This window comes from Canis aureus, chromosome 16 (assembly GCF_053574225.1).
Source record: "Canis aureus isolate CA01 chromosome 16, VMU_Caureus_v.1.0, whole genome shotgun sequence".
NCBI lineage: Eukaryota > Metazoa > Chordata > Mammalia > Carnivora > Canidae > Canis > Canis aureus.
Genome location: NC_135626.1, coordinates 20,007,900 through 20,035,367, shown reverse-complemented (window position 1 = coordinate 20,035,367; position 27,468 = coordinate 20,007,900). Strand labels below are relative to the sequence as shown.

The 27,468-nt window shown below is 42.8% G+C and overlaps 1 protein-coding gene across 4 annotated transcripts in view; it reads left to right on the top strand.

The window, feature by feature from the left end:
- Positions 1-27,468, top strand: part of LOC144286077 (uncharacterized) — a 184,909-nt gene that overhangs the window by 491 nt on the left and 156,950 nt on the right. For all 4 annotated transcript variants that reach the window (XR_013354171.1, XR_013354170.1, XM_077852101.1 and 1 more), the window contains exon 2: positions 90-139. Coding sequence is in view for 2 of the 4 variants with exons in the window: in XM_077852101.1 (XP_077708227.1) it covers positions 90-139 (50 nt within the window). In the remaining 2 variants the exon portion in view is untranslated. The remainder of the gene's footprint in view (positions 1-89; positions 140-27,468) is intronic.

The window sequence follows — 27,468 nt, the reverse complement described above, 5'->3', positions numbered from 1 at the left end:
GTGAGGAGGAACAGGTGGAAAGAGACTATCTTCATTTACACTAGCCATTTGAGTACTTATCTGAACTGGGTTTCTTTTTGCACGTACAGACGAAAAACTACAGTTCACCTGGAAAGGCCAGAGAACTTGCATCTGAGAGGTGAGCAGAGTTTTTTCTTTTTTCTTTTTTTTTTTTTTAAGATTTTATTTATTTATTCATGAGAGACACACAGAGAGAGAGAGAGAGAGAGAGAGAGAGAGGCAGAGACACAGGCAGAGGGAGAAGCAGGCTCCATGCAGGGAGCCCGATGTGGGACTCTGGGACTCGATCCCGGGTCTCCAGGATCACACCCTGGGCTGGCGCTAAACCGCTGAGCCGTCAGGGCTGCCCCTGAGCAGAGAGTTTGAGGAAGGAGCTGAGGGTTGGTACTTGAGGAAGATATCAGTTGTCAGATTCAAACATCTCAGCTGTTTGAACTGACAGGATGGAACAAGGTAAGAAATTGGTGGCTGGGAGTCTGAGAAGCAAGTCAGTCAGGAAGCACAAAGCCAGAACAATGAAAGAATCAGTTGCATTCATCTGGGCACAAGATGGCCGTGAGCCATGTTTGCAGTGGGAATGACAAGGAAGGAAGGCGAGATCATAAGAATTGCAAAGAAAGAATTGGCAGGACTTGGCAACTGACTGGCAGACAGTATTAGTCAGCTCGGGCTGCCATAACAAAATACCACAGACAGGGCTGTTGAAACAACAGGATTCCAACAGCAGAAGTCCAAAATCAAGGTACCAGCAATGTTGGGTCCTGGTGAGGCCTTTCTCCTCAGCTTGAATATGGTGCCTTCTTGCTGTGTGCTCATTTGGCCTTTCTTTGGGCATGTGTGGAGAGAGAAAGAGCTCTGGTACCTCCTCCTCTTCTCATATGGATGTGGGTCCTTCAGATCAGGGCCTCACCCTTATTAACTTTATCTCTTTTAAAGGTTGTATCTCCAAATACAGTTACACTGGAGGTTAGGACAACTCAGTCCAAGACACAAACCAAGTAGAAATAAGTTTTCGGAGTAGGATGACTAATTTGTTTGGTTTATTCTTTCTTGTGCTTTGAAAAGATATTTGTAATCACAGGTACATGTGATCTAAAAAATTTTGTTCTTGGGGCATCTGGGTGGCTCAGTGGGTTAAACAGCCGACTCTTGATTTCAGCTCAGGTCATGATCTCGGGGCCCTGGGATGGAGCACCACATCAGGCTCCATGCTCAGTAGGGAGTCTGCCTGAGGATTCTCTCTCTCCTCTCTCTGCCTCTCTCCCTGCCCCTGCACTCTCTTTGTCTCTCTCTCAAATCAATCAATCAATTAATCAATCTTTAAAAAAAATTCTGTTATTTTCACTTGTAATATCATAAGCATTTTCCTGTATTGCTATATAGTGCTCATGAACATCATTTTTGAAGGCTACATTGCATTCTTGGTGGCACCCTATTATTATTCCTTGTCTTTATCTTAACTCATTTCCCTTGGCTAGCCAACCAACAGCAAGCCCAGTCTGTCTTTCCTTTATCAAGTTCCTTGTCTCCATTCCTTTCTTCCTGATGGCCAAGACACTGCCTTAAGGCTGGATTATTGCATGCCGGGGCTTCCCCTGGTCCATGGGTCATCCTGCTCTTAGATGTGACCACCCCACCAACCCAACACAGAAGACACAAAGGAATCTTAAGGCTATGCTTTTCAGTCACTCCTCTACCTTAACATTAACTGGATGATAAAGTCCAAACTCTTTGGTATTAGAAGTCTTGCACAGTCTAATATTAACCTAACTTTGTTACCACTCCCCCACTATGTTTCTGTATGAACTTTTTCTAGAGTCTGATAGGCACCCACAGTCAACCCGACTTATTCTATCATTCCCAGTTGTTGTTTTTTTTTTTTTTTTTTTTAATTTTTATTTATTTGTGACAGTCACAGAGAGAGAGAGAGAGAATGAGGCAGAGACACAGGCAGAGGGAGAAGCAGGCTCCATGCACCGGGAGCCTGACGTGGGATTCGATCCCGGGTCTCCAGGATCGCGCCCTGGGCCAAAGGCAGGCGCCAAACCGCTGCGCCACCCAGGGATCCCCCCAGTTGTTTACTTTGTTTCATCTAGATGTCCTAGCTTTATTCAGGTTGGTTTATCAAAACATATTTACGTGCATGTTTGACTTTCCCACTAGACCATGATGTTCTTGAAGGTAAGGACTATGACATATATTTCTATAATTTACATGCTGGCACACAGCCCAGTGTGCAGACCCAGACACACTGAAGGTTATCCAGACTCAAATCCTGGCTCTGTCATGTACACACTGTATGACCCTGGACAAATCACTTAATATCAATCCTCAGTTTTCTCATCTGTAAAACTGGGAAAATAATAGCACCTAATTCATGTGGCTATTATACATAACGTGCATTGTGTATGGTTATATGTAAAAGTTACTTCATAGGGATTAGGGACCTCAATGCTTAATAAGTCTTACTGGTTTTCATGCAGATGCTGATTAGCACTCAGGAAATATTTGTTGAATGAATTTCAGACTTTGCTTCTGCATGGACAGAAGGGAGCAATACCCTCTCTTTTTTGTGATCCCTGGCCTCCTCTCTAGAACCTTCTGGCAGGGCACCTGAGTTGCTCAGTGGGTTAAGTGTCTGCCTTTGGCTCAGGTCATGATCTTGGGGTCCTGGGGCTGAGCCCTGCATTGGGCTCCCTGCTCAGTGGGGAGTCTGCTCTTCCCTCTCCCTCTGCCCCTCCTCCCTGCTCATGCTTTCTCTCTCTCCCTCACAACCTCTCTCTCTGTCTCTCAAATGAATAAATAAAATCTTAAAAAAAAAAATAAAAAGAATCTTCTGGCAAACATGCCCACCATCCAGCCCTGACTCAACAGACTAACAAGCCTCAAATGTTAAGTTTCTCTAGCTTGAGTTGGTTTGCCCTCAGGGACCCACAGCTTCTTCTCAGGAACCAGCTTCATGGGGTTTGACTGACCTTTCTAAGTAGGACATCCCGACTCACCTGAGAGTCTGCAAGAGCCAGCGATGGGCTTCCTGCCCACAGCCAGGTCCCCTGCACCTCTCATTGGGCCTGCCCCTAATGCCCGAGGGGCCCATGATGAGAACCCAGAAGGAGGCCCACAGATGGTAATCTGCCCAAATATTTAGAAATTATGAATCAAATTAACAGGGTGTTAAATTTGTTCCATCTTTCTACCTTGACAAATGTACCCTCATAATGACATGATTAAAATATATGTGTAAATATGTGTAAAAATATGTACACAGCTATGTCATACTGAGAGTGGTACAACTGTAACTGTGACCAAATTTAGCTGTAATAGTTTTTGTCTGGGTGCTCTGTAGTAGGCAATTCCAGCAATTCATTTCAGCAATGTTGGAATTAATTAACAAAAACATTACAAATTAAAATTATTTTTATGTATGTTTTCAAAGAGTTACCTTTGAACATTTTAGAGGAAAACTATATTAAAATTAAAAGATATTCATTGGGCACCTGGGTGGCTCAGATGGTTAAGCATCCAACTCTTGGTTCTGGCTCAGATTGTGATCTCAGGGTTATGAAATCAAGCCCGCGTCAGACTCCTTGCTGAGTGAGGGGTCTGATTGAGATTCTTTCTCTCTCTCCCTCTGCTCCTCCCCACCCTGTGCACAGTCTCTCTCTCTCTTAAATAAATAAATAAATAAATAAATCTTAAAGATATCCATGAAACTCCCCATTTTTTAGATCTTTAATGTGTTTCAAAAGTGTTTATATTTTTCTCCATAAAGCACTTACATAGCATTTGTTAGATTTATTTATTTTCAGTTTATATTTTTGGCACTATTATCTTTTCAAAAATTACTTTTTTATTTGCTGCTGATTGTAGAAATTCATTGACTTTTGTATATTGATTTTTTTTTATTCAGCAACCTTGCTAAGCTCTCTTACTAAAGCTAGTAATTTCTCTATAGATTTTTGTGTTTTCCGTGTATGAGATTATATATATGAATAACAAAAGGTTTATTTCCTTTTTTTTTCAGTCTTATGCCTTTATTTCTCTTCTCTTCCTCCAATACAATGTTGAATGAAAATATAAGCAGTTACTCTGTTTTTGGTCTCAAAGGGAAAACACTCAATGTTTCACCATTTTTGCTGTCAGTTTTCAGTGAGATATGTGGTAGGAGGCTAAGGAAATTTTGCTTCTAGCTTTGTAAGGATTTATTTTTACATTTATTTTCTCATGAATGGATATTTAAATTTATCAAAAATGTTTTGATTAATGAGATGATTATGTGATTTTTCTCCCTTAATCTATGTGACTTACAGGAATTGGTTTTCTAACATTAAAACAATTTTGTATTCCTGCAACAAGTACAACTTGGTCACCACTGTTTTATGCATTGCTGGAATTAGTTAATATTTATTTTTACTACTTATTTACTTTTTCTTCCAAGTTTTTATTTAAATTCCAATTAGTTAACATACAGTATATTAGTTTCAGGTGTAGGATTTACTGATTCATCTCTTACATACAACACCCAGTGCTTATCACAGTGCCCTCCTTAATCCCCATCACTGATTTATTTATTTTTTTTAAAGATTTTATTTATTTATTCATGATAGTCACACAGAGAGAGACAGAGAGGCAGAGACACAGGCAGAGGGAGAAGCAGGCTCCATGCAGGGAGCCCGACGTGGGATTCGATCCCGGGTCTCCAGGATCACGCCCCAGGTCAAAGGCAGGTGCCAAACCGCTGCACCACCCAGGGATCCCCCCATCACTGATTTAACATGTTCCCCATTCACTGTTAAGAGTTGGCTTTATGGTTTTCTTCTCTTTTCTTCCCGTGTTCATCTGTTTTGTTTTTTGAATTCCACGTATGAGTTAAACCATATGATATTTTTCATTTTCTGACTTATTTCATGTAGCATAATATACTCTAGATCCATCCAGTCCTTACAAATGGCAAGATTTCATTCTTTATTTTTCGCTGAGTGATATTCAATTGGATATTTATATACCACATCTTTATCCATTCATCAGTTGATAGACATCTGGACTCTTTCCATAATTTGGCTATTGTTGGTAATGCTGCTATAAATATAAACATAAGGGTGGATGGACCCCTTTGAACCTGTATTTTTGTGTCCTTTGGGTAAATACCTAGTAGTACAATTGCTAGGTTGTAGGGTAGTTCTATTTTTAACTTTTTGGGGAACCTCCATACTGTTTTCCAGAGTGGCTGCACCAGTTTGCAATCCCAGCAACAGTGTAAGTCCTCCTTTCACTGCATTTTTGCCACATCTGTTGTTTCCTTAGTTGTTAATTTTAGCCATTCTGACAGTCATGAGGTGATATCTCATTGTGGTTCACATTTGTGTTTCCCTGATGATGAGTGATGTTGAGCATCTTTTCAGTGTCTAGTAGCCATCTGTATGTCTTTTTTGGAAAAATGTCTACCCAGGTCTTTTGTCCTTTTTTAAACAGGATTATTTGTTTTTTGGGTGTTGAGATCTTTAAAAATAATTTATTTATTTATTTATTTATTTATTTATTTATTTAGAGTGTGTGAGCAAGGGGACGCAGAGGGTGAGGGAGAGAGAATCTCAAGTAAACTGTCCACTCAGCGCAGAGCCTGATGCAGGACTGATCAAGCTCTCTCATACTCTGAGCCACGGTTAAGAGTTGGACTCTTAACCAACTGAGCCAATTGATTTTTATAAGTTCTTTATATATATTTTCAATACTAACCCTTTATCAGACATGTCATTTACAAATATCTTCTCCCATTCCAAAGGTGGCCTTTAGTTTTGTTGTTGTTTTTTTTTGTTGTTGTTGTTTGTTTGTTTTTTGTTTTTTTGTTCTTTGTTTTGGCTGTGCTGAGGTTTTTATCTTGATGAAGTTCCAATAGTTTATTTTCATTTTTGTTTCCTTTGCCTTTGGAGATGTACCTAGTAAGAAGCTGCTATGGATGATGTGAAAGAGCTCACTGCCTGTGTTCTCCTCTAGGATTGTGATGATTTCCTGTCTCACATTTAGCTCTTTTATCCATTTTGAATTTATTTTTGTGTATGGTGTAAGAAAGTGGTCCAGTTTCATTCTTTTGCATGTTGCTGTCCAGTTTTTCCAACAGCATTTGTTGAAGAGACTTTTTTTCCCTCTTACATAGTTTCCTGCTTTGTTGAAGATTAGTTGACCATAGAGTTGTAATTTTTACATGTGTGTAATTTTTTTTAAAGATTTTAGGGGCGCCTGGGTGGCTCAGTGGTTGAGCATCTGCCTTCAGCTCAGGTCGTGATCCCGGGGTCCTGGGATCGAGTTCTGCATCAGGCTCCCTGTGAGGAGCCTGCTTCTCCCTCTGCCTATGTCTCTGCCTCTCTCTCTGTGTGTCTCCCATGAATAAATCTTTAAGATTTTATTTATTTATTCATGGGAGACACACAGAGAGAAGAGACATAGCCAGAAGGAGAAGCAGGCTCCATGCAGGTAGCCTGATGTGGGACTTGATCCTGGATCTCATGATCACAGGCTGAACCAAAGACAGATACACAACTGCTGAGCCACCCAGGCATCCCAGGGTCCTGCTAATTTTTAAAAAAGCATTTTGCATCTATGTTCATTAGTGAAATTGTCTTGTAATTTTTCTTTTGTGTGTTTTGGGATTAATCAGTTTTGTCCTTGTCAGTTTGGGTATTAATTTTATGCTAGCCTCATAACATGAATTCGGGAGTATTTTTTCCTTTGCTATAATTTGAAACAGTTTGTGTGATATTGGAGTTATTTGTTGAATGATTAGTAGAAGTTATTAGTTAAACTGGTGTTTTCCTTGTGGCAAAAATTTTAACTGCTGATTCAATTTCATTCTTTTCTTTCTTTCTTTCTTTCTTTCTTTCTTTCTTTCTTTCTTTCTTTCTTCTTCTTTCTTTCTTTTTCTTTTTTTTTTTTTTATTTTATTTATTTATTCATGAGAGACACACACACACAGAGGCAGAGGGAGAAGCAGGTTCCATGCAGGGAGCCTGCCGTGCAACTCGATCCTGGGTCTCCAGGATCAGGCCCTAGGCTAAATGCGGCACTAAATTGTTGAGCCACCCGGGCTGTCCTGTTTTCTAAGTTTTCAAATTTATTAACATAAAGTGGCTTATAATGTTCTGTATTTTTTCAATATATATTATGTCTTCTATCATTTTTTTCTTCATCAATATTGTCAATGGTTTGTTAGTATTATTAACATGTTAAAATAATTAAATAATGGTTTTGTGTATGTGTGTTTATTTTCTATTTCATTATTCTGTGCTTTTATTTTTATTATTTTCTTCTTTACCACTTTCTTTGGGTTTGTTGTACTATTAGTTTTTCTAGTGTGTTTTTTTTCTTAATATATAATATAACCATATAAAAGTATACATTTCCCACTAGCACAGTAATGCTTTAGGTACTCTATATGTTTTAACATATAGTACTATTCTTATTTTAAAAAATAATAAAAATTAAACCATTTCCACTGATTTTTTTAAAAGATTTTTTTTCTTTCTTTTTTTTTTTTTAGGAGAGAGAGAGCACACAAGAGGGGAGGGGGGAGGGACAGAGGAAGAGGAAGAAGCAGACTCCTTGCTGAGCAGGAAGCCTGACAAACAGCTTGATCCCAAAACCCTGAGATCAGGACCTGAAGGTAGATAGATGCTTAACTGACTGAGCCACCCAGGCACCCCTCCACTGATTTATTATTTAGCCCATTTAAAAAATATATGGTTTATTTCCAAACACTTTTTTCTAGTTTTCTATCTGTAATTGACTTCAAATTTAATTGTATTGTGACTAGAAAAAGTGACCTATAAGATACCAATCTTTTGAAATTTGTTGATACCTGAATGTAATCAAATTTCTTAAATGTTCCATGTATTTCTGGAAAAAAACATATTCTAAAATAATTGAGTTTGACAATATATAACTTTAAAAACGTAAACATTTTATATATAGAAAAATTTCTAAACTGTTTTCCAGAGAGATTATACCGTTTTACATTCTCACCAGCTTTGGATGTGAGTCTCAGTTGCTCTACATCATGTCAACACTTGGGGCACTTAAGTTTAGCCATTCTAGTGGTGTGTAGTGGTATCTAATTGTGGTTTTAATTTGAACTTCCCTAATGACCAATGATGTTTAGTATCTTTTCATGTACTTATTTACCATCTATATATTTTCTTTGGTGAAGTGTCTCTTCAAATCTTTTCCCAATTTTCCAACTGAATTATCTTTTTATTATTGAGTTATAAGGGTTCTTTATATATTCTGTGTATAAATTCCAGATAATATTCTGTATATAATACATTCTTACTATATGTGCCTTATTTATTTATTTGTTTTTATGTACCTTATTTATATATTCTAAACATAAGAATTCTGTAGAACTTTGTCAAATATATATATTTTTAAAATTAAAAACAACATTTAAAAAAATATTTCATTTTTAAGTAATTTCTACACCCAACATGGGGCCTGAATCTGTAACTTTGAGAACAAGAGTCACACACTCCTCTGACTGAGCCAGTCACATACCTCTCAATTATATATTTTTTGCAAGTATTTTCTGCTAGTTTGCTGCCCTTGTGGCCATGTGACTATTTCTCATCAATGATATGTGAGTGGAAATGATGTGTGCTGTTCATGGGTCAAGAACTTCTCTGCTTTTTTTTCTTTTACTTTTTTTTTTTTTTTTAATTTTCCACCAACTGTAAAGAGATCCCAGGGGGCAGTATAGCCACAGAGTGGAGGAAGCTTGGGTCCCTGAGTCACCATATGGAGAAAAAGCTGCCTGTCCACTAGAACACTGAAGTTAACTGTAACGAGAAATAAATTTCTATCCAGTTTAGTCATTGACATTCTGAAGTTCATATGTAACAGTAATTAGTGGGCAGCTCCGGTGGCGCAGCGGTTTAGCGCCGCCTGCAGCCCAGGGCATGATCCTGGAGTCCCGGAATCAAGTCCCGCTTCCAGCTGTCTGCATGGAGCCTGCTTCTCCCTCTGCCTGTGTCTCTGCCTCTCTCTCTCTCTCTCTCTGCATCTCTATGAATAAATAAATACAATCTTTAAAAAAAAAAAAAAAACAACAACAGTAATTAGTGTTCTCCTAACTCATGTAATACACCTACCTTCTTTGGTATGGTTGGAGACTAAAAAAGAATTTATAATCAAAATGACATAGGAGATTTCTCTTCAACAAATTTTAAAGCTATTTTCAGAATCCAGTCTTTTAACCAGGTCAGTTCAATTGTTAAGGAATGACTGATAATCTGGCTTGGGAAAAATACTTATGTAAACCTTTTTATTAAGTCTTTCAAGTGTTTCTTTATAATGTTAAGATAATTTGGTGAGTTATTTGCAAGAGTTCACAACCAGGTCCACCAGTGGAAAGGTTTTCAGTGTTTGTTTGTTGGTCAGATCAATGGAGTTGTTTCTGAGGCATTAGGAGGGTCGAGTCTGATATGGCTTCCATTTAGTGAACCAGCTACTTTATTTTTATTTTATTTTTAAAAAGATTTTATTTATTTATTCATGAATAATTCATATTATTCATTTATTATTCATTAGTTTTATTTATTTATTCATTTTATTTATTCATTATTCATTTATTTTATTTATTCATAAATTTTATTTATTTATTTATTTATTTATTTATTTATTTATTTATTATTATCCACACAGAGATGAGAGGCAGAGACATAGGCAGAGGGAGAAGCAGGCTCCATGCCCGGAGCCCAATGTGGGACTTGATCCTGGGACCCCAGGATCACGCCGTGAGCCGAAGGCAGGCGCTAAACCGCTGAGCCACCCAGGTGTCCTGTGAGCCAGCTACTTTCTATTCAGTCTTTCTTAGTCCTGAAAATACCATCAGGAGGTAGGGAATATCATTCCCACTTTTTAAAAAAAAATATTTTATTTATTTATTCGTGAGAGTCATGAGAGACACACAGAGAGAGGCAGAAACATAGGCAGAGGGAGAAGCAGATTCCCTGAGGGAAGCCTGATGCAGGACCTGAACTGAAGGCAGATGCTCAACCAGCGAGCCATCCAGGTGCCCCATCATTCCCATTTTAAAGCTAAGGAAATTGGAGCTCAGAGGAAGAAAGTCACTTGCTTAAGTTTGCATTAAGGCTCAGCTCTGGGTGTGTCCAGTCCCAGACTTGCACACTGCTGTCCTGGTGGGAGTCAAACTGAATAGAAGGCCATAGTTCTATTTTATTTTCCCTAGAGTACTTGGTCCTGGGTTCCCTACAATGGGTCTCAGCCATCAACCAGATTGTTCTTAGGTCCATGGCCTGGGGCTGCCTCAACAACCAGTTCCTTTTTTTTTTTTTTTTTTTAACTCTTCAGACTTTGGCCTGAAACAGAGCCATAAGTAATAGAATGCAGCATGGAGAGGACCTGTGTGCATGTGCCTGTGTGCCCATGTGTGTGCCAATGACCTTGTACTGACATAAAGGAAATGTTGACAGCCATAAGTCGTCTTTCTTCCTGCTCTCCTCCCCCTCTGCCAACCAACCCGTGGTCCTACCTTCCCATACACCAGAGGTATGGATACTTCCTACCCTGAAGGAAGCAAGGCTAAGAGTCCCAAGAGACATAATAGTGTTCATCTTGAGCCTGTGTATTGCCAAGGTTTCTAGAAGTCATTTTTGGGACCTATTTCAGAGCCCATGGTGTCCAAACACTATGGTTACAATTAAATTTTAAAAAAATTCTGTAAGGGGAGCCTGGATGGCTTAGTTGGTTGAGTTGTCTGCCTTGGGCTCAGGTCATGATCCTGGAGTCCCAGGATCTGCATCAGGCTCCGTACTCAGCGGAGAATCTCCTTCTTCTTCTCCCTCTGCTCTTCCCCCTTCATGCTCTTACTCTCTCAAATAAATAAATAAAATCTTTTTTAAAATCCTGTAAAAAAAAGAAATGGGATTATGAGATTTTTTTTATTTTCAAAAATTTCTGTAATGTGGTTTTCTTATTTTTATAGTTAAAAGTGATTAAAAAATGCAATGAATTGCACAAGCTATATGTTTCTTCTCTATTTGAGAAATAACTTACCAGTAGCTCAGCTTAGTTTTGTGATTATCATCACCATTTACTTTCAGAATTTTATCATACCAAACCAAAGCTCTGTACCCATTAAACACTAAGTCCTCATCCTTTCCTCCCCCAGCCTTTGGTAACCTCTGTTCTGTGTTCTGTCTCTATGGATTTGATGGCTCTCGGTACTGCATATAAGTGGAATCATACAACATGTGTCCTTTGTGTTTGGTTTATTTCATTTAGCTTAATGTCCTCAAGGTTCTTCTGTGCTGTAGTGTGTTGGAATTTCCTTCTTTTTAAATGCTGAATAATATTCCATCTATATATGTGCCATATTTTGTTTATCCATTCATCGGTTGAGGGGCAAGTGGGCTACTGTGAATAGTGCTGCTCTGAGCATGGATGTACAGTTAACTGTTTGAGTCTCTGCTTTCACTTTTCTTGATTATACACTGAAAAGTAGACTTGCTGCTAAGGTTATTAGAACTAATTTTTGGGACTTTCTAGGACATTATTTTGAATTTCCTCAGCTATAACCAATCTTTGTCTTTTGAATGTGGATTTTGGAAACTTCCAGCAGTTTGCGGGAGGCATCAAAATTAGCTGGTTTCTTACTATATGTAGGCATGGTGCTAGAGGGTTTGCATACACTATATTATCTAATAAAGTGATGCTGAGAAGTAAGGACACGTGTCTTCCTTTTTGGATCAGGAGACTGCAGTAGAGAGGGGGCAAGGGCTTGCCCAGTGTACAGAGTAGTAGTTTGAACTCAAAGCCCATGCTTGCTTCGTCTCTTACTTTGAAGCTATTGCTGAGTTACCAAATTGGGGAATAGCATTTTGGATCAAAAAAATGTGATTATGGAATTGATTTTATTTTTATTTTATTTTATTTTTAAAGATTTTATTTATTTATTCATGATAGTCACACAGAGAGAGAGAGAGGCAGAGACATAGGCAGAGGGAGAAGCAGGCTCCATGCAGGGAGCCCGATGTGAGATTCGATCCCGGGTCTCCAGGATCGCACCCTGGGCCAAAGGCAGATGCCAAACCGCTGCGCCACCCAGGGATCCCTGGAATTGATTTTAAAATGCTTATTAGAAGTGTTTTCCAATCAAAAACAAAGTAAATTACCACTAATAGTTGAAATATAGAGAAAAACAAAAAGTTTGCTCATGGTTCTACCACTGATGGTCAGTCAATTGTGTCTCCCTATAAAATGTTTAATTGCATTTCCTCCACAGTTTAGCTGGGCATGGTGTTCACTTGATCACCCCAGGCTAAGAAGAGACAAGTAAGCAATAACCTCAAGGAGGCTATATCTTTTCATTTGAAAGATTTACATTTATTTATTTATTTATTTATTTATTTATTTATTTATTTATGATAGTCACAGAGAGAGAAAGAGAGAGAGGCAGAGACACAGGCAGAGGGAGAAGCAGGCTCCATGCACCGGGAGCCCGATGTGGGATTCAGTCCCGGGTCTCCAGGATCGCACCCTGGGCCAAAGGCAGGTGCCAAACCGCTGTGCCACCCAGGGATCCCTCACTTGAAAGTTTTACATTGGATCACCTGGCTAGCTCAGTTGGTGGAACATGTGACTCTTGGTCTCGGGGTTGTGAGTTTGAGCCCCATGTTGGGTGTAGAGATTACTTGAAAATAAAATAATCTCTTTAAGAGATTACTTAAAAAAAAATGCCTGGGTGGCTTCATCGGTTAGGTATCAGTCATGATCTCAGTCATGATCTTGAGGTCTTGGGATTGAGCCCCAAATTGGGCTCCCCCCTCAGTGGAAAATTTACTTGTCCCTCTCTCACAGCCCCTCTCCCTGCTCATGTTTTCTCACTCTCTCCCAAATGAATAAATTTAAAAAATATAAAGTCTTTAGGGGTGTCTGGGTGACTCAGTTGGTTAAGTGTCTGACTCTAAATTTTGGCTTAGGTCATGGTCTCAGAGTTGTGAGATGGACCCCCTGTTGGCCTGTGCACTGGGCATGTAGTCTGCTTGAGATTGTTTCTCTCCCTCTAAAATCAAATCAAATCTTAAAAAAAAAAAAAAAAAAGTGTACATCACCAGGAGCTGGGAGGGGGTGCAGTAGTCATGGAGGAATATGGCTCTGATTCCCCTTCCAGAAAAAATTTGCCAGGAAGAATAGGATTAGCAGAGAGCCTCCAGCAGCAGCCTTTGAGGCAGCTTCCTGCTCTTCCCAGGCAGCTTCCAAGCCCATAACAGCAGGGTGGAGGCACCAGCATCTACCATTCCCCAATGGGAATGGGCAACTTTGCTTCACTGCCCACTGGATTGCCAAGACTTCGCATGATCTACATTGTGGCCTGAGATTCTCCTTGTCCTATTTTTTCCCTCCCTCTTTCCTTTGACAGGCTCGGGGCTGCATGGCACTCTGAAGGCTTTTCCTGCCCAGTCTCACCTCCTCCCCCTTTATCTTCCATAGTTCCTGCTCTCCCTCGGTCTATCACTCCTAACTCCTTCCTGGAGGACCCAGACTGATACTGGTGGTGATCACTGAGGGGAAGCTCTGTGCATGTTTCTCAGCTTTTATTTAGTCCTTGAAAAGCTAAGCTTTGAATTTCTCTGGCAAGTAATGTTCAACATAGCACCAAATCTTGGACTTAATACAGAACATAAGAGTATTTATAAGAATTGTGTTTTTTGCATATTTTCCTGATTCAACCTTCTGTCTTGACATTTTACGAAGTACAAAATGGTAGAATAGCAGGCAAGAACTCTGAGAAGCCATAGAGGACAAATTAATGCAAGATGGGAGATGCTCAGAATGCAGTATGGAAACCAAGCTCCCCAGTAACAGTGCTGGACAGATAACATTGAAACATTGGAAGCAAGATGCTGCTCTCTAGAGGTACTGGTTGTGAGTAATCAACAAAGTCTGATCAATGTGGAAGAACATAACAGTAAAAATGTGTTAAGGTGGAGTGTTTCACTGGGCAAGCTAGAGTGAATGAAGTGCTAAACACATAAAATAAATATATGAAACTAGCTGTGTCTGGTGTAACTCACACCACTGCAGGAGCTTTTAAGGGCTGCTAATAAAATAACGCATTTTATTTATCTGACTTCGTGTTTTAAATTCAACAGACTGTCTCTTGGCAGTCTTGCCTCTCATAGTCAGGAAGGCCAGTTCTCAGCTTCCTTTCCATGCAGCCTTGTGGGCAGCTCTTGCCATAAAAGTGTCTTGCCATCTCAGGCTGATGGAGGCATTTCCATCCTGACTGCATGTCTGAGGTCTTGCCTGTGGTGTCTGCAGCTGCTCATGGGGAAGCAGGGGCTCCCTCCTGATCCTGTCAAGGGTGCCTAGGTCTTGCATCTAGGACCATAAAGACCACAGACCTGGGCAATCTCCTCACTGGTCATTCACTTCCCTGATGGAAAATTCCCTACTCGTGCTCCCTCCACCTCCTGCGGCACCCCCCCCCCCCAACTTGGCCCTAGAATTTCCTCTTTGCCTGGCTGCCCATTCACTAATGTCTAGGCTGTGCACCTGACCACTTACCTCAGCACCTCCAGGGGTGGAACCAGGGCAGCTTTTTCAAAGCTCCCCAGGTGACAACAATGGGCAGCCAAGGTTAAGAATTCCTGGCTTGGCTAAAGCCATTTCCCTGATGGAAGGAGAAAGGAAAGGTGCTTCTGTTACAACTTTGCACCAGGTCCATTTCACTGGCCACATCACTTCCCTTGAGGATGGAGCCGGGTCATCGTCACTGTGTCCTATTCTGCAGTGTCCATCATCATCCTTTACATGGAGTAGGTGTGCAGTCTTGTCCTCAGTGAAATAAAACTGAATTTTTTATGGAGGGCCCTTAGATGTAGTCTCCCTACACTCACATCCAACATTCAAATAAGCCAGACAAATGGAATTTGGAGTAAAAAAACCCAGGACTGAGATCTTTTTTTTTTAAGATTTATTCATTCATTCATTCATTCATTCATTCATTCATTCATTTATGAGAGAGAGAGAGAGAGAGAGTGAGCACGCAGAGGGGAGGAGCAGAGGATAGGAAGAGCAAATCCTGAGCAGGCTCTGTGCTGAGCATGGAGGTCTTGATGCAGGGCTCAATCTCACGACCCTTAGATCAGGACCTGAGCCAAAACCAAGAGTTGGGACTCTCAACCAACTGCAGCACCCAGGCCGCCTGAGGTCTGTTTTGATAGCAAACGGACGTATTACCCTGGCTGTGTTCCTTAACTCCTCTGATGCTACTTTCCGTCTGAAGATGGGAATATAGTACTTTTGTTCATTGATCCTGCTTGGTTGGGAGGCTGATGCTGAGTGAAGACTTGGCACATATCGTGTCTAATCCTCTCATCAGCACTGTTAAGTAGATCATTTTTTTTAAAGATTTTTTTTATTTATTCATAATAGTCACAGAGAGAGAGAGAGAGAGAGAGAGGCAGAGACACAAGCAGGCTCCATGCAGGGAGCCCGACGTGGGATTCAATCCCGGGTCTCCAGGATCGCGCCCTGGGCCAAAGGCAGGTGCTAAACCGCTGTGCCACCCAGGGATTCCTGTTAGGTAGATCTTTTTGTTATCTTTTTACTGATGGCAAAATAGACTCGATGAACTGAACTCACTTGCTACAGTCACATAATGAGTTACTGTCTGAACAGGATTCTGCATCTGCTCTTGGTGATTAAGGGGCTGGGCTCTGACAATGGGCCAGGTTCAAATCCCCAGGCACCTCTTGCTAGCCAGGCAACCTGGGGCATGGTATTTACTCACCCTCTCTAATCTTCAATTTCCATTGTAACCCTAAGAATTCTCTGTTTACTCCCTAAACCTTTCACGGGCAGACTCTGGCTGGGCAGGAGTAGGGGTTGGGAAAGCAGTGTAAGCAGCAGGCTGTGGCAGCTGCCCAATCCCAAACTAGGGGAGAACTACGATTTTCCAGTTTGGGGCTTCCTGCAGGCAGAGATGCCAGGAAGGAGAACATGTGAGTCCATGTGGATGAGCGAGCAAACACTGGACTAGTCACCTAGACTTTCTGATCAGCCTCAGTGGCAGAAGCAACAGGTATGGGCTGAACCCACCTGTTCCCTTGAGTATTCAGGTTCAAAAGAATCCTTTATTAACCAGAGGATATCTCCCATGACCTTGACCAATACCCTCTCAGTTCCTCCCTAGGGCAGAGCTAAGCTAGCTGGACTCCAATCGGCTTCCTTGGGAGCAATTGTTTACATCATTTGCAGGTGATTCTCCTTAAGATAACATCCTACCATATGGTGGGGGAGGGGCGGGTTGTTGCCGGGGGTGCTGGATGTAGGGCAGATGCTGTTTTAGTGTTGAGTGACCTGACCGTATTTGGATAAATTTCCCCTCTGTTCCAGACTCTTGTAGGCTTCTCCCAGTCATGATCACAAAGGCATAAACACGCAGACATTTCTCTCATCTTACTTCCTTCATTCTTCCACAGCTTCTCCTGGATCTTTACCTTTTCCTGAATCCACTGACTTCACTTTAGGTCTCTGTTGACTTATCCTGAGATCCTCCTGCCTCCAGTATAATGAACTACTTGCTCTGAGCTAGTGTGAGGAGTAATTGAGATAATGTGGGGAAGCACCAGGTACACTGTAGATACTTCTACAAATTAGCTATAATGACATAAACAACAGTCATCCTGGGTAGCAAGAGCTATGATAGCAGGAAGCACAAAGTACACTAAAAAAGCCCAGTAACCTGAGAAGTGTTAAACAGTGACTGATTATAACTACTGTGTGCCTGGGAGCCCAGCATCCCCACCTAATTCGTTATTTACTTATTTACCAAACATTTATGAGATCAGCTGTGGCCATTTGTCACATTTGCAGCTGCCTGGTGTCTTTATTAATTTTTGGGGGGATCCCTGGGTGGTGCAGCGGTTTAGCACCTGCCTTTGGTCCAGGGCGTGATCCTGGAGACTCGGGATCAAATCCCACGTTGGGCTCCTGGTGCATGGAGCCTGCTTCTCTCTCTGCCTGTGTCTCTGCCTCTCTCTCTCTCTCTCTCTCTGTGTGATGACTATCATAAATAAATAAAAATTAAAAAAAATTTTTTTTTAATTCTTTTTTTTTTGGTTAACAAATTTTTAAAATTTATTTTTATTTATTAAAATAGCATGATTTTATTTTACTTAAAGATTTTTATTTATTTATTCATGAGAGACAGAGAGAGGCAGAGACATAGAGAGAGAAGCAGGCTTCCAGTGAGGAGCCAGATGGGGGACTTGATCCCAGGACACTGGGATCATGACCTGAACTGAGGGGAGATGCTAAACTACTGAGTAACAGTACAGATAAAAAATGTCCCCATAAAAAATTTTTTTAAATGGTAGTAAAATACACATACACATAACAGTGGTAAGGATGTTCACATTGGGATGCCTGGGTGGCTCAGTGGTTGAGTGCCTGCCTTCGGCTCAGGTCGTGGTCCCGGGGTCCAGGGATCAAGTCCCTCACTAGGCTCCTTGCAGGGAGCCTGCTTCTCCCTCTGCCTGTGTCTCTGTCTCTGTCTCTCTCTCCCTCTTTGTCTCTTATGGATAAATAAATAAAATCTTAAAAAAAAAAGTACATTCACATTGCTGTGCAGCCAGCATCACTGTCCATCCACAGAATTTCCTTCATCTTGCAATGCACAGTGTCTTTTGAATTGTCTTTCTGTGTCTGGAGAAATGCTGCTTCTGTCCTCCCAGTGAGGAAGTCAGAACTCACATTCCACCTGTCTTGGGACTGGGACACAGGCCTGTCACCAGGCCCCACCAATCAGAGCCACCATGCACACCTTGATTCAGAGGGCAGCCAGCGAAGAGACGGGCTGTGGGTGAAGCCGCCGTGTTTGCGGTGTGCATGGCCACCCCGTGTCCAGCTTGTGGTGGCGGCGGCTGTGGTTCCCGGAAGTATCAAGGTCAAGTTTCTTTCTTTCTTTCTTTCTTTCTTTCTTTCTTTCTTTCTTTCTTTCTTTCTTTCTTTCTTTCTTTCTTTCATTTTATTTATTCATGAGAGACAGAGAGAGAGAGGAGGCACAGGCAGAGGGAGAAGCAGGCTCCATGCAGGGAGCCCGATGTGGGACTCGATCCCAGGACTCCAGGATCCCACTCTGGGCCAAAGGCAGGTGCTCAACCGCTGAGCCACCCAGGGATCCCCAAGGTCAAGTTTCTGATGCAGGAGTGAAAACAGTACTGGCTGTAGCATTGATTGCAATAGGGCCGTACTGGTGATAGTTTGCTTATCAGGCAATGATTTGGGCTGTTACTGCTGAATGTTTTATCTCAGGTCTACTTTTGAATTTTTGAGTAAAAAATTCTTTCTTTCTTTCTTTCTTTCTTTCTTTCTTTCTTTCTTTCTTTCTTTCTTTCCTTTCTTTCTTCTTTCTTTCCTTTCTTTCTCTTCTCCCTTCCCCTCCCTTCCCTTCCCTTCCCCTCCCTTCCCTTCCCTTCCCCTCAATTTCCTTTCCTTCCCTTCCCTTCCCCTCCCTCCCCCTCCCTTCCCCTCCCTTCCCCTCCCTCCCCCTCCCTTCCCCTCCCTTCCCCTCCCTCCCCCTCCCTCTCTCCCCTCCCCTCCCTTCCCTTCCCTTCCCTTCCCTTCCCTTCCCTTCCCTTCCCTTCCCCTCTCCCTCCTTAATCAGCTGGGCATTAGAACCAAATCCTCTGGGCAGCCCAGGTGGCTCTGCGGTTTGGTGCTGCCTTCAGCCCAGGGCGTGATCCTGGAGACCCAGAGTTGAGTCCCACATCAGGTTCCCTGCATGGAGCCTGCTTCTCCCTCTGCCTGTGCCTCTGCCTTTCTCTGTGTGTCTCTCATGAATAAATAAATAAAATCTTAAAAAAAAAAAAAGAACTGAATCGTCTTCATCAGGACTGCAGAGAATGGTGAGACCAAGGTTCCCCAGATTGTTTTGCTTATGGATGCGGTTGGCAAAGTGGTCTTGCTCTTGGGTGGTGAGGTGGTCAGACTCCAGCTCCTTCCTTGTCTCTCCTGGACTTTAATCCAGGCCAGGAGGGGTCTGGGTTGCAATAGCTCCTCCATATTGTTAGGGTCCCTGGGAGATAAATCATTTCAGCAATTGGTCGCTGCCAACAAAGGAAGGCCCTGGTAGTTTGGTCCTGTCCTAGAGTTTGCTCTTGATTATTTTTCTTCTTCCTCACAGAATGTGTACTGGACCCAAGCTTACCTCTAACCATTCCCCTTTCTTTTCTGCTAATTTTTTTTTTTTTTTTTTTTTTTTTTTTTTTTTGCTGGCTTTTCAACATTGTTTCTCTGGAAGGCATATTCTGTTGAGAGACATCAAGGATGGGAGACAGGCCACCTCTTTCTTTAGGAAATCCAAGCAAATCCGTCATTTAAGATTCCCCAGGATTGTTGTCATACCCATGATGACCTGGTACCCGGTGTTTCACTTTCTTCTCTGAAGGATTGGATTTGGCTTCCCATGTCCTGCATTGCATGATTATTGAGGCCCTTCTCTGTGCTAGGATCATTCTAGAGAAACAAGGATGAGTAAGAGGTTAGGCCTTCAGGAACTTACAGCCCAGTGGAAGTGGGCAAACAGGTCCAAGCCTCGACCAGTAGTTACTGAAATAATTTCCTTCATCATTTACTATCTATATTATTGTCACTTAAGCCTTATCTTGCTTGTCTTCTCTTGATTTTTCTTGACTCTCTGTGTTGGGTGGGTGTGTGGGTGCTTCTGTGTTCAACTGTTTCTGTCCTGGTTGTCACTTGCCACCCCAGCCATCCTGGACAGGACATGGCTCAGTGGACATGTCACAGAGCCTGGGGATCTTCTGCTTAGCTGGTCTAATCCTATATTCCTGCAGATTTATGAGGATGAGTTCCTTTCCCTTTTAGGTGAATGCCTGCAGCCTCAGTCTTTATACTACAGGATGACCTCTTCCCAGGATGACTGACAGTGGGGATGTCCACTCCTTGAAGGAGAAGAACATTTTTGCATTGAGAGTACAACATGGCTGTACCTCACTAGCTAGTGATCCAGTTTCACTCAGCCAGGGCAGCTTTAGTCTTGAATGGCATCAAGAGGGGGATGTTAGTGGTCCAGCCCAGGTACTTTTTGTCATCTCTTCTCCAGCTCTAGGTGGAGATCAGGCCTGCCTCAGTTTCTCACCTCCTGTGTGTTCCCTGCCTAAGGACACGCACGGTACTCCTCTGCTTTCTCAGCATCTCACAGACTCATTTGTCTCCTGGGAGCCATGGCTGTTTGGACTGTCTTCATATCTGTGGAGCATTTGCCTTATATCCTTACAACCATGAGACACATGGAGTGGATTTGTCCTAAAATAAAAGGCTATCCAGAAAAAAAAAAAAAAGGCTATTTTCTCTGGATAGACTTGTTTGAAGCATTGTATCTGCCAGTGTCTGCCTCAAGGACCTCAAGGGCCTTGGGAGTTTGGGGCCAGCATTTAACCTCAGAGTATCCTCTTTTTCACTTCTGTTATGGGTTGAATTGTGTCTCCCCAGATAAATGTTTTGAAGCTCCAATTCCCAAAACCTCAGAATGTGACTGTATTTGGAGATAGGTAGGGTTTGTAAAGAGGTAAGTTAAAATGAGGTAAATGGGGTGGTGCCTCATCCTATATGACTGGAGTCCTTTTCAGAAGAGGAGATTAGGACACAAACCTGCACAGAGGGAAAACCATGTGAAGAGGATAGCCATCTACAAGTCAAGGAGAGAGGCCACAGAAGGATGCAATCCTGCCAAGTCCTTGTCTTGGGCTTCCAGCCTCCAGAATAGTGAGAAAACAAATTTCTGTTGTTTGAGTCACCCAGCCTGTAGTGCTTTGTTATGGCAGCCAGAGCTGACTAATCCATGGCCTTTGGCAGTCTTTGCAAGAAGCCTTTCCTTTTTTAATACCATGCAAGCCTGAGGACCTGCCGCATACTCCCCAGCAGATGGGTCTTGAGGATTGGACTGGGCAGTCTGGAGGGGAACACATTTGCACCCATTCCCTGTCTGCAAGGGCATCTTTGTCAAATGTGTAACTCCAGGAGGGACATGGACAGGCACTGAGGACAGAAGGGGACACTATTCTAGCCACTTCCACTCTTGGCCATGGATGAGGCAAAGCCATTCATCTCTTTCCCATGTGTAGGACAGGCCACCAAATCAGATACTCTTGAAATGTGGTTTCTCTGAATTGAGGTGTACTGTATATAAATACATAAAGACTTGGTTGAAAAAAAGGCAAAAATTTTACTAATAGCTTTTATATAGATTATATATTGAAATGTATTTTGGATAGAATGGGGTAAATATAGCTATAAAATTAATTTCACCTGCTTTTTACTTTTTAATGTGGCTACTAGAAAATTTAAAATCATGCAGGAAACTTTCATTGTGTCTGTGGTGGACAGTGCTGATCTAAAGAGGGCATGAGCCCCATCACTCAGCCACAAGCCAACTCTCCAATGTTTTAGAGGCAGTTACAATGTATGTAGGGCATAGAGTAAGGATTAGATTTGGCCCCTGCCCATATTGGAGGAATGCACTGGTAAATGTCCAGCTTGTATCTATCTTATCCTCACTTAATGATGACACCAACCCCTACCCTTTACACTTTTGTCCTTTTCACGCTGCTGTGATCATTAACTACTCTCCTCTCAGACCTCTGACCCCTGCTCCATAGCTGGTTACTGCTCTTGCTCCTTTTTCCCGTGGCCCAGTGAGCCCAAAAACAGACTTCTGGATCCTTCTTCCCAGGATCTCCTTGGGCCCAGAGCCAACCAACACACTCATGACCCTCCCTGTTCACCCCTACTAGAGTTCACCCAGGACCACCCAGCTCACCTGGCGCTCCTTGATGGTGTGTTCATTGTTCAGGATACAACCCTTGGGACCAGGAGAGAGGGCCAGGAAAAGAAGCCCCCTTCCTTGAGGGAAGCTGTGATTTATTTTGAACTCATGCCATGGACACACCAATGCAGGGTCCAGCCTCCCCAACTAGCCTCTTCTTAGCCACCTCCTGACCTTGCATATGAACCTCTGCCAAGCTGCTGTTGAACACAGATAACTCAGCTTTCATGGGATACATTTCTGAGGCCCTGGGAAAAATGTTGCAAGTACTGGGAATGTGTGAATTGAGCAAATTGAATTAATTAAGAAGTGTAAATCTAGAAAATGTAGAAATAGCAGACAAAGGGAAGCCAGACTCATTTGGTGTCCACTCTTGGGAGCCATGAGGATGAGAGAAGCCTGGGATCCTTCCAGTCTCCCCTGTCTGTGGCTTTCCAACACCCAACACCCTGCTCTTAGGCTCTGGGTCATGCTCTCTTTCACCTTGAGACCCTTCTAAACGTGCCTTCTTGTTCCAGCCTCCACACTTTTGTTCCCATTCTTCCCTCTTCCTGGGATGCCTTGCTGTCCTATGTCTCCTCACTCACATATACAAATCCTCCCTTTCAGCCTAAGCACAAATACTGTTTCTCTTTGAAGCACTCTCTGATAATAACCAGAAATGATGTGTCTCTTTTGGGGATACCTTGTCTCTGCTTACCTTTGTAGCAAGTAATATGGGTAATCTTACATCATGTTTGTCACTCACTACCTCTTCTCTTAGACTAGGGGGCTCTTGGGACACGATTGTGTTTTATACCTCTCTGTGTCTCCTGTAGGGCCAAGAATAGTATCTGGTCCTGATACCTGCATTTTCATCATAAATATTTACCTTGATCAGAGCATTTCTTGCTGTGTAGCTGTATATGTATCTTTTTTCTTCTTAGATTTTATTTATTTATTCATGAGAGAAACACACAGAGAGAGGCAGCAACATAGGCAGAGGGAGAAGTAGGCTCTCTGCAGGGAGCCTGATGCGGGACTCTATCCCAGGACCCAGGGGTCATGACCTGAGCTGAAGGCAGCCGCTCAACCACTGAGCCACCCAGTTCCCCTGTATATGTGTCTTTCTGCCTGGATAAACTTTAGCCTCCATTGAATGCCTACCAGGTACAAGCTTCTGGGCCTACAAAAATAAGCCAGCCACAGACCCAGTCCTCCTGGAGAGCTCAGACTAGTGGTGCAGACGATAATTGCTAACATTATCATAAATGGGCCAGCAGACATGTGTCCAGGGATGGTGGGAAGGGGACAAAGGGCAAGGTCAGTCCTGTTTCTTAGCTGAATTCATTCAGAGCAGGTCTTGAAGGATGAGGAGAATTGTGGGATGCTTGGGGTCTTGGGGGAGAAACTAGAGACCATCTGCGGAGTGAGGTGGCTCTGCCCATGTAGGTGGAGAAAAGGTGGAGGCTTGGAGCTCAACCTGTAATCCAGCTTTTAGCAGAGGTGTAGAAAAGATTTATTGGCTGACTCTCTGAAATGACTGAATGAACTCAGAACTCTTTGGGGGGTGGGGGGGAGCCATAATGGCTCATTTACCTCTTCATTGCTTTTAGGTGACATCTCAAGGTTTGCAGGGCCTGAGCTTGATTTTTCCATAGAGGTCTGGTCCTAGAATCACCTGAGCTGCTTGTTATACATGAGGTTTCTTGGGTCCCTCTCCTGGAGATTCACAATCAGTGAGTCTGGCATGGGATCTGGCATCTGTTTCACGTGTTCTAGGAAATCCTTGTGGTCCTGCAAGTTTGGAGCCTGCTACTTGCAGGAAGGTATTTGCTAAAATACCTGTTGGTGCTTGTTAAAAGGGCATCGTCCTGGAGCCCAAGCAGACCTGTTGTGGACTCTTGAGGGGCAGGATCTGGTATGTTTAATAAGCCCCACCCCCCCATACATCTCACTGTTGCATAAGTTGGGGGATTGCCTCAATTTTGCCCAGTGGGTCTTGACCCTGGCTTTTCCTTAGAATCACCTGGGAGCTATAAAATGCTCTGGAGGTGGGATCCATTATTTGTTTTCCTTAAAGGTGTCCTAGATGGTTCTGGTATGTACTTTGGGCTGAGAACTGCTGTGAAGACCTCTGATAATAGTCCTTCTGGTGCTTAACAGTTATGTTAGCCCAGGGCCCTGGGGGTGGGGGTTCAGTATCTTTCTGGTTGCATCATGTACATTAATATTTCTTATATTTATGTGTGCATTGGGACCATCCAGCAAGGTAATGGGGGGCAGCTTTTAAACTTCCAGTGACTAGGCCCCCACCAAGATCAATTCAATCAGAACCCACAAGGGGTGAGGGGCTGCAGAGGCTGGGCCTGGTTACTTAAGAAGAGCCAGAGGGGAGACCCCTGGAATGTGTCTGTGTGTGGGCAGGTGAGCGGGCAGTGCTGAAGTGGTCATAAACCTCTGGCGACACGCGGAAGGACAGCCTTTCTCCCAGCCTCCTCTCTGAGAGTCAGGATTTAGTGTACCTGCCAGGTCCAATAAACCTGTACTTCCACTTTTGCAAACGGCTGCAGGAGCCCTCCTTGTCAGAGGCTCTCTCCAGGCCATCGTTTCATTATTTATTCAGTATTTTCATAACTGATCCAACTGTGAAAGTGCCAAGGAGAAAACTTTAATGATTGTGAATCTCTTTGGCGCTGTTACCATGATTTCTGGGGGAACAACAATTGCCTCACATCTTGCTGCTCTTCCTCTGAGTGCCGTGTCCTTCTAGTTGGTTTAGAGGGACCATGATTGTCGGGGGCTGTCACTTCCTGCATGCCAATCCACCTAGGATTTTTCTACCTCCAGCAGAATGTCCAATTTAGAAATTCTCTCATCCATGCATTTGTTGGTTCAATGAATCTCTGTTGAGGACCTTCTCAGTGGGCTGGACCCTGGGCAGTGTCGTTGGCCCTAGGTTTTGAAGAGTAAATAGGAGCCGAGCTGAAAAGAGAACATATCCTTTGGCAGTTATCAACCTTGCCAGCTGATAGAATCAATGGGGGAGCCCGGGTGATTGATACTCAGACCCTCAAATAAGAACTTCTGGATGTGGGGCCCAGGCATCTGTATTTTTTTTAAAGCTCCTCAGATGATTCTAGAGTGCAGCCAAGATTGGAAACCATGTATAGGGGAATGGAAGGAGAGGCCACCTTAAAATTCTAAGCAAAAGTTAACATAGACTGAGGGTTACCTTCGAGAGGCTGTCAGCCCATAAACTTCTCTCCAGCCTTCCCGAGTTTTCCAGAGAAATGAAACAGTGGGGCCTTTGGAGGCAGATCAATTATGTGCTAACTGCTGTAAGGTAGCTGTGGGACTGCTGTCCATTATTCAAGCGATTGAGTCTTGGACAAGTATTTATTGAGTGCCTACTATGTGCTAGGTGTTGGGAGTCCAGCAGTAGATAAAGTCAAGTTTTTCAGGGAGCTCCCTGGGGAAGATGGACCTTTTTCTTTCTTTCTTTCTTTCTTTCTTTCTTTCTTTTTTTTTTTAAGTTTTGAAAGAGAGAGAGAGGTGCACCTGGGTGGCTCAGTGATTGAGCGTCTGCCTTTGGCTCAGGTTGTGATCCTGAGGTCCTAGGATCGAGTCCTGCATCAAGCTCCCTGTGGAGCACTTGCTTCTTCCTCTGCCTGTCTCTGCCTCTCTCTGTGTCTCTCATGAATAAATAAATCTTTAAAAAAATTTTTTTTGAAAAAGCATGTGTGAAAACAGGAGGGAGGGGCAGAGGGAGAAGGGGAGAGAGAATTTCAAGCAGACACCCCCCCCCCACCGAGCATGGAGCTGGAGCTGGACATGGGGCTCAATCTCACCACCCTGAGATCGTGACATGAGCTGAAATCAAGTCAGACGCTCATCCAGCTGAGCCACCCAGGCACCTGGACAGACACACATTTTTAATGCAGTGTTAGGAGCTGGGGGGAGCCCACGGGAGGGGTACCTAGTGTAGCCTTATGGGGCTAGGGGAACGTTTTCTGGAGGAAGTAGTCTTGTGTTTTTTTTTTTTTTTTTAAGATTTTATTCATTCATTCATGAAAGACTGAGGGAGAGAGAGGCAGAGACACAGGCAGAGGGAGAAGCAGGCTCCATGCAGGGAGCCTGATCCTGGGAATCAAGGATTATGCCCTGGGCTGAAGGCAAGTGCCAAACTGCTGAGCCACCCAGGGATCCCCCCAGAGGAAGTAGTATTAAGGAGATAGCTGGAAGAATTGGCCAGGCAAAGTGGAAGAGGGATGGAAATGTAAGTAGAAGAAACTGCGTGTGCCAAAGCCTGGAGGCCAGAGTAAGTATGGCACATGGAGGGCATTCCAGGTACTCACTCTGGCTGTAGTGTGAAATGTGTGGGAGAGGGACAAGGGGAAAGAACAGTCAGGGGCCAGGTCACAGGAAGCCTTCTTAGCTGAGGTATGGAGGCATACTTCATCCTGATGGCAGAGAGGAGCCATGGAAGGGTGTGTCTTATCAGGTGTGTCCGGGTGGTGTGATGAGCTTGCAGGAGTGCTTCAGGAATCTTCATGAGAATGGGCTGAGCTCAGGTAGTGCCAAGGAAGATGGGGAGAGTCAGGTGATGTCTAGAGCTATTTAGTATCTTTGGAGTTCTCTCTTTGTGCTTCTGTCTCTGGTACTCTGTCCTGTGAAATCTAGCTACCTTGGTCTCCTCGACTCTGGAAGTCTGCCTGGCCCTGCTTGGGTGCGCCTCTGGCCCTGTGGCCCAAATGCTGCCACTCAGGGAACAGTGTCCTTTGTGATGTCCAGTGTCTTGAGACTCTCATGTTGTAGTTGTTTCAGGCAGGAGGTAAATCCACTCTCTATTTGGCCATCTTGACTGAAAATAAAAGTCCAGTTTCATTTTTTATCTAAGAATTATTTTAAAAAGTTAAAATATTTCTGTATGAAATTTTGTTTTGTTTTTATCTTAATTACTATTATTTTGTGACTAGAAAATATTTTGTATTTCTATTTATTCAGATTTAAAAAGGCCTAATTTGAGGCTTAATATGTGGTTTGAATTTAAAGAAGACATGCCTTATTTTTGGGGTATGGGGTTTGAGGTATAGTAGACGTACAATTGATCCTTGAATAACAAGGGATTGAATGGCATGAGTCCACTTATATGCAGGTTTTTTCTGATAAATACAGTATAGTGCAGAATATTCTCTTCCTTATGGTTTTCTTTTTTTTAAATTTTTATTTATTTATGATAGTCACAGAGAGAGATAGGAAGAGACATAGGCAGAGGGAGAAGCAGGCTCCATGCACCAGGAGCCCAACGTGGGATTCGATCCGGGGTCTCCAGGATCACGCCTGGGGCCAAAGGCAGGCACTAAACTGCTGCACCACCCAGGGATCCCCCTTATGGTTTTCTTTAAAAAGTTTGAGTATAGTTGACCCTGGTAAAAGTGTATAACCCTGATTGTATTACTTACGTTAGTTTCAGGAATACAGCATGCTGATTCTGTAAGCCAATATATTAAGCTATAGTCACCACAAGTGTAGCTACTACCTGTCACTATGCAATACTCTTACAATCTCATTGACTATATTCCTTATGCTGTGTCTTTTATTCC